General features: G+C 48.9%; 1 protein-coding gene across 27 annotated transcripts in view; it reads right to left on the bottom strand.

Annotated features, from left to right (window-relative positions):
- The window catches only part of TPM1 (tropomyosin 1), a 31,780-nt gene extending 19,612 nt beyond the window's left edge, over nucleotides 1–12,168 (bottom strand). For 7 of the 27 annotated variants that reach the window (XM_024232161.3, XM_024232159.3, XM_054531098.2 and 4 more), the window contains exon 1: nucleotides 3,557–7,469. In XM_024232161.3, coding sequence (XP_024087929.1) covers nucleotides 3,557–3,688 — 132 coding nt within the window. In that variant the 5' untranslated portion in view covers nucleotides 3,689–7,469. 27 annotated transcript variants of the gene reach the window in all.
- Nucleotides 12,169–14,289: the final 2,121 nt, after the last annotated feature.

Here is a 14,289-nt window from a genome sequence, read left to right as displayed (position 1 = left end):
GCCAAGTTAGCTTTCGTCCAACAGCAGCCCATGTGCTGACTGCCAGTGAAGTCTTTCAATTTGGGATGCTAGTTTCTTTTATTTCAAAAGTGCTATTGTGTTCTAACAATTAATGAACTACTCAAAAAAGAGACTGCTGTATTAGTAAAGGCTACCAATGTCCTCCTGTAGATCTGTTTTTAAGTAACTTCCCGGTGCTCTGTACTTGAGGTGCCTTATAATGCATATGACCCTCCTCTAAGGTAACAGCCCAAGGTCATGCACCCCATTCCCCCACCCCAACATGGTACTATACAGAAATCAAGGGCATGCCCACCCCACCATAGTATAATATCCCAAATCAGATTTGAAAAAAAAAAAAAAAACTTTTATGAGGCCTAGATTTTCATGAAATCCAGATGTTTTAGCTAATACAACAACAGAAAATTAAAAATGGCAGTGACTTTTACTTTTTAAAAAAGTATTCCAGTTAAGGTTATTAAGAAAAAATACTGGTGGGAGAATATTATATTCTAGAAATCCATCCTCTGGAATATGTTTCCAAAGTCCTAACTGAACTGGAGTGGAACTTGGGATGATCAAAGGTCAGGTCTTTTTATTTCATGCAAACTGTAGTTATACGAAGAAGGTTTCACCCAACTTGCTGTGTAAGACCAAGTGACCACAGCCAAGCTAAACTTCTGCCCTTATATGGTAAGGAAAGGGGGAAAAAAAAAACACTGATGACATTAAGGGGCACTCCCATGGATAACAGATAAACACAACCTCCTCTGTGTGTGCCAAAGCCCATAATTTATGAGGCATATTTGTATAATGAGGGAGAACAGACATGAACAAGGCATTGTAGTGCCTCTGCCTTGCCTACATATGAAAGCGGAAATCGAGAGTATACATTCCAGTTACAGCCACTCTGGGAGTGCCAATGCAAGCACAAAATGCACCCTCGGTTTTCCTATCCCGGAAATATTTACCAAGAGTAAAGAGGGAAAGTGCTGGGAATTTTTGTAAATTGGTTATTTCCCATGATTTAATCATGTTACTAATTAAGAACCTTCTGGCCACAACTCCCTGTCTCTTTGTTTGCTGGATACTACTCAGAAAGGAAGATTCTTCCTGCCTTTTTAAAAAAAATAATGAAAAAAGCAAACATAACCCTAGTAGGTCACAAGATCTGGAATCAATCATGTCAAGCAAAGTAGCCTCATTCCAACATTTTGAAGGATCCACACACCTTGGAAACACAGACTAGGAGGAAGTAAGGGATGGCTGCTTTTTCCAAGGTAAGGGCTGGTTTAATAGGGCCTATTAACTACAGTCTGAGTATTTGAATTTAGGCCAACTCTCTGGTCAAATATTTTTTGCAGTGGCTCATGGTTTTGTCACTAAACCTTTATCTTTGCTGCCAGAAGAAACTGTTACTGCTAGCTTAACTCACAGCCTGAGCTACATCTAAATACCTAAGTTAGCTACATTTAAGTTCCAATTTCAGAAGTTAGGAACAACTTGCAGCCTGAAAGTCTCTCTTCAATGGTCTGATCCAGTCCTCAAGTTGCTGTCTTAAAAGGTTCTGTGTTCAATCAATCACCCAGGTAGATTGTTTGCAAAGATTACTTAAAAAAATTGAAACTACTTAAACCACTTTTGATATAAAGCCATGAAAAGAACGAAAGTATTATCTTTAGCCAACTGGCGCAGGAAGAGTTCTGTTATAAAAATGATGTGCAAAAGAAAAGGTAAGAATAAAAGTAATAATGTGCCCTTCATAAAATTTATCTTTTGTGTCTAACACCAATCACTAGGACAGGAGTCAATACAAGGCTCTCCCGCATAGGGTCACACATACTCTTTTTCAGCAGGGTGAGGAGACCTCAGACTTCTACCACTGATACCACTTCAACCCATCAAACATGCCTACCAGCCTGCCCACTTCCTCTTCATTCAAGCCCCCCGCCCCAACAAATGTTGATTAAAAGCAGTAAATGAAGTGTTTTATGATGTCATGAAATGACCAAGCCATCTTTAAGACCCCTTGCTGGGTGGGGAACTGAAGATGAAGGAGCACTGGGCTGCCAGGGCTGTGCAGTTTTAATGACAGCGGGCACACGGCACTTACCCTTTTGCGCCAAGCACCAGTGTACTGTCTACATAGTAACTCCTTTAACCGACAGGTAGATGCTGTTACCATCCACACTTTACACAGAGGGAACTGAAACACAGAGTTAAGTAACTTGCCCACTGCTAGTAAGTAGTGGAGCCAGGATTCAAGTTCTGACAGTCTGGGTCCAAAGTTCTTGTTCTTACCCATCATATTCTATATAGTTCTAATGGTTCAAGGACAGCTACTAGCCAGTTAGGGAGTCGGAATTAGTTTACCACCCAGCCAAGTTCAGGGATATCCACAGGACTTTTGCTGACTCGTCCTGTAAAGCACATACTGAGAATTATCTTTTGCCTGTTGATTTCCTTATTCCTGCTTGTATTTTATCTGAAACTTTCTCTAGTTGAGCTTTCCTCTGAAGAGGACCATTTCAGGTCTTGAAGTTTCTGTGGCCAGCCATACAGCCATTTACAAACACTTAACCAGAACGATTTACTCAACTCAGAACAGCCCCGTATATTAAGCACAGCAGGACATCATACTATCGCTTGTCATAAAATTCCCAAGGTGTTTGTTTCAGTACCTTGATTAAAAACACACACACACAAAATCGACAAATATCAAATACTAGACTACCTCTGAAATCCTGTTCCTGTTTGCTGGATACATTTGCCTTAGAAGGAAGGAAGGAAGCCAGGTATTACATTTAACAAGGGGGAGGGGGAGCCCGCAAGAGAATACACCCAATAACTTGACATGTCGCCAACTTTTTCCAAGACTTGGTAACAAAGGATTATCTATCTGTATGAGAGAAAAGGGAAGGACGACTGCTGAAAAAAGGGAAGGGTGAAGGGTTTTGCACTATATGTTAGCTCTTCCAGCAGAACCCGGCGCTGTCAAGCTGTCAATGTCTCTCTACCGCCTCGGAGACACAGGCCTCCGGGAAACCACAGGGTCGACGGGAACGGCGGAGTGTAGCATCCCCGGACCCCAAGTCCACAGTGCCTCTCCCACTTGACCTGTCGGCGCCCCTTCTCAAACGTACGGATCTCCAAGAGGAAGGACCTCCTCCCTCTCCACTCTCAGAGTAAAGCAAGCCAGCAGCGCAAAGCGCACCTCCCGGGGACGCAAAGACTCGACCGAAAGCCACCACCCCAGACACAGACCCTTCCTGGGAAAATGCTCCTTCCAGAACCTTCTCAACACCACCCCTGTTTCCCCCGGGAGCGTTTACTTTGGATCAGCGAGATGGAAAACAAAGGCTGAAGAGAACAGGCTGGGCCCCTCCCCAGAGCCCGCCGCCAGCTGGCCCAGGTGTGCCAGGTGCGCCCTGGAGGCGTGGGGACGAGGGACGGGGGCCTGCAGGGGGGGCATGCAGGAGGGCCCTGCGGGGCGCCGCGGGGCTGCCCGGGGAGAATGCGCCTCTGGGGCCTGCGGGGTGATGGGTGGGTCCCTTACGGTCTCCCTCAGCTTCCTCTCGTGGTCCAGCTCGCGCTGCAGGGTACCCGCGCGCTCCTCTGCGGCGTCCGCCTGCTCCTGCAAGCTCCGGATCTTCCTCCGCACCGCCTCCAGCGAGCTACTCCCCGCCATCGCGCCGGACGGTAGGCGGGCGGGAGGGCTGCAGTGGGAGAGGCCGGCTGCTGCCCTGCGGACCCGGCTGCCGCGGCTGTCCTGGCTGCCCAGCGCCGGTCCGCCCCGCCTAGGCCTCTCTGTGCGACGGCGGCGCCCCCTGCGGCCAGGAGCAGTCCGGAAGTCGCGGCCTCCAGGGCTGCGCAGACAAACCGCAGGCGGGCGCGCGAGCGCCGGGGTCGGGCACGGCTGGGCGGGGCGCGCGCCGCGGATCCCGGGACCGGCCGGGGGCACTGCGCATGCTCGCGGCGGCGGGGAGAAAGGCGCGCCCGGGGCGCTGCGGCGGTACCTGGTGAGCTGGGCGCTCCGGGAGGCCACTGCACGAGGGCTCTGGCTTCCACTTCTAGGGCCCCTCCCCGGCGCCTTGGTGACCCGGGGTAACGGAGCTGGCTGCTAAGGGCAATAGCGACTCCTGCTGGCCGCGGGAGCGCTCCGCTCCCGAGTCCAGATTCCCATGCCCAGGAGCCAGAGAAGCTGAGTGGCAGGTCTGGAGCCGGAATATGCCCTAAAGGGCCGGATCCCAACCGCAAGATTATAACCCCAGCACTACCCCCATTCCCCAAAACTTCACGAAGTGAAAACCACCCACGTGTAGAGCACAGTGGTTAGACCTCCTGTTCTAAATGCAGTTTTCCTACGTTGAATCTGGCTCCTAGTTTCCTACTGCGTGACTTCGGACAAATAACTTGTCTTCTCTGGGCGTCATCTGTAAAAGTGGGAATAATAAGAGTACTTTCCCCATGGGGCTGCTATGAGAATTATGAAAGACTATAAAGCGCTTAGCACAATACCTTGTACATAGTTAAAAACTCAAATGATAGCTACGATTAAGAAATACACAAGCACTGTTTTAAGAGTCAGGCTGAGGCCCATAATCAGCTGTGTGATCTCAGGCCAACCTCCCTGGGGCTCACTTTCCATGAAAACAGTCATCCAAATGGTCTCTTCTCTTTACAGCCTTCTTTGGTGTCAGACCAGCCTCTGAGATCTCCTGGAATCCAATCAGTCCTGGGCTGGACTGGGATGCCTTTAAAAGGCACCCCAAGGAAAGCCACAGAACCCTATGAGAGAGCCTCTGGCTACAGGTGGAGAAAACCACGGCAGATACAGTCTCCACCGTTTTCCCCCTTGGGCTGTATTCTTAAATGCCTTCTAAGTCTCAGGGCTTTTTCTCCTCAGGTTTGTCACAGAAAGCTCTTAAAGCCAGTTCCCTATGTGTGGGAATAATAAAGAAAACATGCTTGACAACCCTCTCCTCCTCCAAGCCCTAACAAGGAACTTTTGCTTTCCTGACTTATTTTCTGTGGAGTTCCTCACAGCCTCTGCTGAGACTCTCACAAATCCCAGCTTGGGTCCTTGCAACCTGTAGGTGGGAGCTTCTCGCTTTGTTTCCCCGCGGTTCATCTGGTCAGGCGGGGAGGTTACAGCTGGTCCCCTAAGTGCAGAGACTGTGGGCCTCCAACATTGAGAATGGGGGAACTGGGTGTCTGGGAACGTCCAGGAGCAGCCAGGAAACTGCTGGACACTGGCAAGTGCCCAAAGCAGCCAACTAGTGACTTAACGTCCTGGGAAAGTCAGTTTCAGGTGAGTTCATTTTCATGTCGATGTCATTATACAAGAGTTTAGGAGAGTTTTCTCATCCTTGTCTGTAGGTTGGAATCACTTGGGTATTTTTTAAATGCTGCCACCTGGGTTGCATCCCCAGGGATTCTGATTTAACTGGCCTTGGGTGCATCCTAACTTTGGGTTTTAAAAGCTCCCTAAATGATTATGTTTCGAGAAGGTTGAGAATCCCTAAGTTAAGAAGTAAAGACCTACAAAGGGATAAAGACTCACATGCTATAAATATCAGATATATCACAGTTACTGGGGAAGAGACTGGGGGCCAGAAAAAAATGGAGTCTTCGATCCCCTTCAGCCTCACTTTTGACTTAGGTGGAAAGACAACACAAAATTCGAAACAAGACCATCAGGGATACTACTCCTGAATGACAATCTTCTAAGCTAGGAAGAGCCCACTTCCAGAATAGGATTTGTAAAGTACATCAGTAAAGTAGTAGAAAAATGTTTTTAGTAATAATAGTAGAAAAATGTAAAAGTGTTTTACACTGGTGAATAATGACAGTGAAATGTCCTAATCCCAAAGGTAATATGATTCCACCTCAGGAAGCTGACTTCTCCCTCCCCCCACTTCTCCCTTTTTCTAGTGACATCTGTCTCTTCCTCCTCAAGTTTTGACTATTTTTTAGTAAATAAAAAACTACCACTCTCAATATGGTCATACACCGCATAATGATGTTTTGGTCAATGAGGGGCTGCATTTATGAGAGTAGCCTCATAAGATTATAATAGATCTAAAAAATTCCTGTCTCCTGGTGATTTGTGTTACAATTGTTGACAGTATTCAGTACAGTAACATACCGTACAAGTTTGTAGCCTAGATGTTTAGTAGGCTATACCCTCTAGGTTTGTGTAAGTACCATACACTCTATGGTGTTTGCGCAATGAAGAAATCACCTAACGACACACGTCTCAGACCTTATCCCCCTTCGTTAATCAACAAATGACTGTATAGCATTTCTTCACTAACTTCTTCAATATTCCTACGGGCTCCAAACTCCAGACAACCTAAAGTGTCCTAAAAGGGAATGTGATCAATACACTACCAAAAAAGCCATATATGCCAGATTTAGGGGCAGTTTCCCAGTGGGAAAAATAACAAAAACAAGATTCAAGAAGCTCCCTCCCCTGCTGCTTCCCACACCAGCTGACTTTAAATAACTTCTTTCCCATTTCTGCCCCACCCCATTCCAGTGCTCCCTTCAACAAGACTTTTCAATAAAGACATGTTAGCACTACATAGTTACAATAATTATTATCCTATTTTTTTTCCTTAAGAATTGTAGTAACCTTTTTCTCCCTCTTTTGCCTTCAGTCTTACTGGGCTATTTTCAAATTCTCTGCATTCTTTTCCTTATAAGGAATATCTTTCCTTGATCTATTAGCAACTCTTTTGAAAAAGCTAAGTAAACGTCCTGCTGGAGAATTTGCGGGAGGCAGGCATCTTCCATTTAGCCATATATAGAGCAGGCATCTGATCTGCATTATACAAAGTAGGTTCAGAGTTATATATGGTTTTTGGCTCTTTTTCCAAAGCCAGGTAGTTTAGAATTTAAATGTTTTAGTGAAATCAGTGCTTCCCCCAAATCCCCTTTCCAGGAACCTTGATTTTCACTGAAAATTTCTTTTTGTCAGGTTCTAAATGTCCTCTCTGGAGTTCTCATTTACAAAGCATACCTGGATATACATCTCAAGCCTTTCATGCTACAAAAGACTTTACTAATTTCAAGACTTGAGACCCTTCAGTTATTTGCATGTTACTTTCATATAAAAAAGTCTGCTGTTGCTCTTGGTGTTTCAACTGCTGGCATAGCTTTCCCTGGTGCTCACACATTCTTGGAATTGTTACCAACTTCAAGGAATTCTTTTCTAATTGGGCCTCTAGGCTTAATTAGCTTTTAGAATGGAATCCAATGGTGTGAAAAGAAGTTGGTCCTTTGGCTTGACTTTCCGAGGCAGAAGAGGCAAGCCCTCAATTAAAAAGCTTCCAAAGGGCAGTGGACAAAGAGCTTAGGAGAGCCTTAGCTGTGTGCATCACCCCTGCAACTATGTGGTGGTTGTCAGAAGGCTGACAGGTGGGGGCGGGGCCAGCAGGAGGGGCAGGGGGCAGCTAGCTCACTATACCATATAAAGCACTGAGCTATATATAACTCACAGCTTACTTTCTGGATGTAGTGCCTTTAGACTGCAGACCCAAGCAAGTATCATCTTCCCAGGCAGATCTTAAGGGGTGGATTAAGGCTTACACTAGTGAGAAAGGAAGCCTCAAAGTGTCTCTGTGTCCCACTATGAAGTGCAGCCTTCTAAGTAAAGGTACCGCTGTGTCATTTCTTTCATTTAGAGGCCAGGTTCTCTGAACCCTGGCTAGACCCACCACCAAACCCTGAACTTCCCGCCCACTGGAGATGGCAAAAGGAAAGAAAGTGAAGAAAACCTGGCATTCTCTACACAAACCTTGGTGATGACACCTCAAGGGTTTTCTGCCACCAGGGAGGTGAAGTTCACCTCCAGAGTCCAATTTCAGCTGCTCTATTCTCCCGGTCTCTCATCCACCCACCTCCACCCCCAGGGAGGTAAAGGAAAGGAGAAGAAGAGAGGAGTGGATGAAATATAAATGAATGTGTGCAGTAGCAGTCAGAGGCGGCATCCAATGCTCTGGGCCATGGCAGGGCTGTGTGCAGGTGTCCAGCAGGAAAAGGTAAACTTCCTCCATTGCTCTCCAGCCCTGTGGTGACCCCAGAGTGGCCACGCAGGCAAGAGGTGAGGGAAGCAGTGTGAGCGTGCACTTACGTCGGTGGCCTTTTTCTCTGCCAGCTCCAGCTTCTCCTGGGCATCTTTGAGAGCCTCAGAGTATTTGTCCAGTTCATCTTCGGTGCCCTTGAGTTTCTTTTGCAGTGACACCAGCTCATCTTCCAGCTGGGAGTTGGCCAGGGGGTACAGGGAGGGAGGGGGGTGCAGCAGGCAGCGTGATCCCGAAGGGGAGGGGTGTGGGTGCACAGAACCAGAAGGACAGGGACAGCGGGAGAGACAGAGGGAAAGACAGGGAGGGAGAGAGAGAAAGAGAAAGAGTTAGCTATTCGTGCGCCACGCCGTGCCGCGCGCCCCGGGTACCTTGGCGGCGGCCTCTTCGGCGGCCAGGAGGCTGTCCTCCGCCTTGTGCAGCTCCTCCAGCACCCGGTCCCGCTCGTCCTCCGACACCCGCAGCAACTTCTCCTTGGCCGCGATGTCCTCCTCGAGCTGGGGGCAGCGGCGGGCGGGCGCGGGCGGCCGGCACGGACCGGGTGTTAGACACATACAACACACGGGCGTCGGGTTGGCTGGGGCCCCTCGGGCTCGGGGCGCCGCCGAGTTGGAGTGCAAAGGACCCGAGGTAACTTCCTCTTTACCTGAGCTGGAACCGCTCTGCGGCTCACCCCGCACACCCACCTGCCCTGGGACGAGACTCCTGCCGAGGTCTCAGCGGGCTCAAGTCCACTACTTGGGGACACAGAAGAACGCCACTGCTGGCCTGGCTTTCGGGCTGTAGCCTCCATTCCGTCTCATCTTTGTTCTTAGGTAACAACTCCAGGACTCCCCTCTCCTCCCCAAGTTTAAGGTTCCTTTCTCCCTAGTCAAAAGTCAAAGAACTTCTAACACTTGAGTTACTCGACCCCCTTTCTCCATCCCTCGCCCTTCCTTCAAACGTCCCCAGGAACCGGGTGTCCTCCTCCCTCCCCCAAACTGATTCCCAGTCCTGAGAATAAAGCGCCTCTAGGACTTGATTTCGCGGGCCATGGGAACCAGAGAAGGGAAATAAGCGTTCTCAGACCAGACTACAAAGTTAGACTAAGCCTGGCTCTTGCGTTTCCCTTCCTTCTTTCCAGACGCGCGCCCTGGCCGCCCTGGGTGGTGGTGGGGGTAGGGTGGTGGCTCCCCGAGTCCTCGGGGTGGGGATCCAGCCGGGGGTGCCAGGCTCGAGTCCCGGCGCTCTGGGCGCGGGCGCAGGGCCGGGGAGGCGCAGACCTGCTTGCTCCTGTCTTCCGCCGCCTTCTTGTCTGCCTCCGCCTGCTCAGCTCGATCCAACGCGTTCTCCTTGTCGAGCTTCAGCATCTGCATCTTCTTCTTGATGGCGTCCATGGTGGCGGCGGCGAGGGGCCCTGGGGCTGCGGCAGGAGCGGCGGGGCGAGCGCGCGGTCGGGCGGAGGAGCGGGAGTGCGAGCGCGGAGCCGCCTGCTGCTCCCAGATATGTACTTTCCCAAGGGGGCGACCGCATTCCTCAAGACAGCCAATACTTTTTTGGAAAAGCTTTTTTCTCCTGCCCCCCCCCTTCCTCCTCTCCTCCCTCCGCCCAGTGCCCCCTCCCCGCTCCTCCCGCGGGGGCCGCTCGCCCATTCGCTGCCGGCCGCCGGCCTCCCAGTTGACGGTGGATATGACTATATATGGGGACCCGAGCCGCCGAGGCGGCGGCCGGGCGAGGCCGCCCTGTTTCTAAACCTGCGCGCCAGGGAGAGGGCGTTGGGGCCGAGCCGGGGCCGAGCCGCAAGCCTCCGCCCTCCGCGCCCCCTTCTCCCAGGGCCGGCACGCAGCCATTAGGGTCCCCAACCGAGCCCGCGCTGAGCTGCCGGAGGCCGGGAGAGCGCGGACCAGGTGGTGGATGCGCGTCGCCCCCCTGGGCCGTCCCCCGGCGCTCTTAGCCAAAGGCCCGGGGGCTTCCCAGCCGTGCCGCACCCCGCGTCAAGGCCAGTGCGCTCTCGGCACCCGCCAGCGCCTCCCCGGCAGCTCTCAGCCAGCCAGGTGTCATCCTGCGCTCTCACGCTCTGGAAACTCAACTGGAGCAGAGAAAGGGAGAACGTGGGAGAAAGCCTGGGGCGGCTCTTGAGACTTTCTCTGCGGGCGCGGGTCAGAGAGGCAGGGGGCGGCGCAGCGACAGCACACGGAGTCTTGTTTTGTGCGTGCCCTTTCCCCCAGCGGAAGGACAGTCAAATACTTTAGGGACACAGGACTCAGTGGCGTACTTCTGTGCTTGCTGTGCAGTGCCTCCAAAAAGGTGTGCGTGTGTGCGTGTGTGTGCGGGTGGCAGTCTAAGGAGAAAGAACATTGAGTTTAGACTCAGGCAATTTGGTCTGTGGTCTCTACTCTGCCACCAGCAACTGTGAGACCTTGTTTGCTGCCCGCAGCTTCCCCGAGGTCCCTCCAGATCTAACTTGTTATCATTTTTCTTGCACTGATTTTAGGGAGTCGGCCTTTCCATTCTTAGGTGCCAGGTTTCGGAAAACATGGGATCGGCGTTATCCTGGCTAAGTCATTGCATCCGCAGCCGCAACTCTGAGGAGGCTCTGCCGTGTGAGCTGTGCTTGGAAGGAGGAGGATTTTCCCCAACACTTATTTTTAACTCTACTCCTCCCATCCCCCAAGGGGGAAAGGCTGCTTTTTTTCAGAGCTTCAGTGGGAGGGGAGGAGAGGGGGCTGCCCCCAAGCCCTGAGATCAGCTGAGGCAGGGTTGGTGAGGGTCTTGTTAATAGTCCCCACAGAATAATTCACAGTCTGTACTGCATGGTTACCGAATATTCCCCGGACGGTATCTGAGCAGATTAGGCAGGCCAAACAACTTGTAAGTCCTTCAGAGAATGATCAAGTTCCTCTCCAAGATTTTATCGGGTTTCTTCCACTAACCTAACTGCCCAGGAGGGAAAAGATACACTGACCTAATTGTCAGAACATTAGATCTGACCATTAGCATAGGGGCTGCGTGGCACAGAAATTGACCAGAGCCCTTTAATCACGGTATGTCAACCCAGCCACCAGAACAGTGACAAAGTTCCAGGCATGTGGACGATATCCAGATGCGTGGACTCCAGGGAGCTGACTCCCCAGGTTGGAGCTCAGCAGAGGAGGCAAGAATAGGGAGTTAGGAGTCAGTTCCAGGGATCCAGACCTGGCCTGGTCACTTCCTTGCAGTGTGACCTTAGCCATGTTACAATCTCTCTAAGCCTTTTTTCTCACTTATAAAAGGAGGCAACTGAACTAGAGAAACTCCTTGCGGCACCACATGTTACTGACTTTTCTTTTCTCACTGTGCCATATGTAGCCGAGGGACTCGTTAAAGTTTCCTTAAATGAAATCATGCTACAAGCAATTTATTAAACACACGGTTATTGAGTATCTGCTATATACTAGGCAGGTGCTAGGCTCTGGAATCCAAAGAATGAGTAGCACAGGTCTATGTCCTCCAGGTGTTTGGCATGAGCAAGGTATAAGAATTCACACGAGGAAGAAATAGAAATGACTAGGTCAGAGCAGATGGGAAAAAATTCTCTGAAAAGGTGGTGGCTTTTCAACTGATTTTAAAGGAAGGGTAGCAGTTAGCTAGAGAGGAGGGCCATTGTATGCCCCAAGGAAAGAAAAAGGAATGTTTGGTGGTGGTTGGACAGTAGGATTTTGGGGGTGAATGGGGACATGAGACTGGAAAGGAAGCTTGGGGCTGTATGATAAAGGGCCTTGAATTCCAGATTCAGACATTCAGACCTTATTGTGTAGTTTAAAGCCATCGATGTCTCTTCTTTTCACCCCTTCCTCTCCCAGACTCCCTCACCTAGGGCCTATATTCAGAGGTCGAAACCTATGGTGTCAAAGTATGGAAATGGAGCTATACAACGCTAACTTTTAAAATCCCTTAGTACCACATCATTGATCTCTAGACTGATGGGTTAACATAGCAGGTCCTGAATTCAATCATTTCTTTTCACCCGTGTTGAGATTCTGCCACGTGTCAGGCCCAAGTCAGCTTCATGGGCTATACCACCCATGACCTTTTTGTCACCAAAGGCTAAGACAAGGCTAGGACAAGCAAAACGTCATGACTTAAATAACACATTCTTCTGTAGTGAACAGGTCTCCTGGTCCTCTCCAGAGGTAGGCTGGACAGTCACAGGCTGTATGTAGTGTGTATCCCTGTTGTCTGGCTGATTGGCCACGACTCAAGGACAGATCTAAATACTAACCAGGGACTTGGCGTTGTGGCCTGTCAGGCAACGATGGACTGGGCCACTCAGCTTCTTTCATTGCAGTTTGAACTAAGGAACGTGAAAAATAGGAATCACTAGCTGTGGCTGCTGGAACAAAAAGGGATTGCAGTGTCGGGCTGGAAATACCACGTGTAAAGGTGATTGAGGTTTTTCACAAGTTTTTAGGCTTTCTCCCCAGTCAATGTCTTGGTAGCATTGTACATCCCACCCAATAAGTTGGCTGTGGCCATTTGACTTGCTTTGGCCAAGGAAGCGTGAGCAGAAATGACTTCTGGTGGATACTTAAAGAGCCCACGTCTAACCATGTTCATTTTTCAAGACTGTGGCTGCTCTGTCATTGTGGGTTTTCAAGTGGCTCCCTCTTTCCCCCCAACTAACCCTTGGTGGACATGTAGTGAGAACAAGATATAAATCTTTGTTATTTTAGGCCACTGAGATTGGGAGTTGTTTGTTACTGAAGCATAACTAGCTTCTCCTGACTAATACAGCACAATAGGCATGCATCAGCTAAGTTATGAAAAAGCAGAGAAGTGATTATAGAGAAAGAATGAAGCAGGCATATCAAGATAAACAGAAGCACCATTTAGAGAAAGAGATTGGGAGAATATGATCAAATTTCAGTTCCAGGGGTCCTTATAATAACCCCCTGTATTTCTTGAGGTTACATAAGCGAGTCTATATTCCTTGAAAGTAAAAAGCTTACCAAATCATGGTAGCATGACAGCCTGCACAACATTCAACATTCTTGGCCTAGAGGCTCTATGTGAACACCACGAACATGCTTGGAATTTCCAGATTTCTCCAATGCTTGGTATTCAGTCATTTCTCAATGAATGTTTGTTGAACGATTTTTTTTTTTTTTTTTTTTAGTGACTGACAAGTCCAACTTTCTTATTGACTTACAAGTAAGTCTGGGAAGGTAAAGTAACAAATCTAGGTTCAAAAGATCTTGTTTCTATTCAAAATATGGGCTCTGTGTCTTATTTCATGAAGAATGAATATAAGTATTGTGATAGGGTAAGACAAATGTCTCCACATATTTATTGGACATTTTGTGTGCAAGACATTTAGGGCTTATGGGATCCAGGGAAGTAGACAAAAGACATGGATCTTTTTCTGTAGGAAAAGTGTCCATGCATGATGCAGGGAGAACCCTCTCTTTGGTAGTCATTTAATGTGTATTTCCCACGGCATGACCATCAGCTCAGTTGGTCACCTGGGGCCCTCTATAGTTATGAGGATCACATATCTCGGATTTTCTAGGAAAGCTTTAATATTAGATATACTGCCTTTTTCCTTCCATAAAACACTTGTATGTGTCATACTACATTTATCAATATTTGGTTACAAAGGAGAGTCAACATGAGCATCATTTCCCAATGTGACACCTTTAACAGGAATGCTCACTTGTCATATGTACATCAGGGTTTGTTTGTTTGAAAAAACAAAATGAAAACCTCATTACCTGATAGTCACCCCTTGTTTAACAGCAATAGCCCTGCCTGTGTACTGTGACTCCCCCAGAGTCAACAGTGCTGACTGAAGCAATTAAGGAAAAGTGAAGAATCTATAATTAAATGGAGAGACGATTGCTTCTTCCACTGGGTTTTGGAATGCAGCGTTTTATGCTCACGGCTCAGTGTCCCCGGAACAAGATACAGCATGTTCTCCTCATACACTGGGGAGTTTTGTTTCCCAAGGGTTTGTGATGCTACCATCAAGGCCTCACAGAAAATATGCTGTGCTTCCTGGGGGCGGAGGGTGGGGCTGGTTTGGATCTCTGAGAAAGGTCTTTAGGCCATTTTCAAGGCTTGCCTGCCTTTATTGTTTAGTAACACACAGCTGGTCCTGATTCTTCGGAGAGGCCCTTGAGCACGCTTATTACCTGGAATGTTTGCATGGGCAAAATGATTGTCCAAGTACAAAAAAAAAAAAAAA

The sequence above is a fragment of the Pongo abelii genome, chromosome 16, assembly GCF_028885655.2.
Source record: "Pongo abelii isolate AG06213 chromosome 16, NHGRI_mPonAbe1-v2.0_pri, whole genome shotgun sequence".
NCBI lineage: Eukaryota > Metazoa > Chordata > Mammalia > Primates > Hominidae > Pongo > Pongo abelii.
This window is presented reverse-complemented; position numbering and strand designations above follow the sequence as displayed.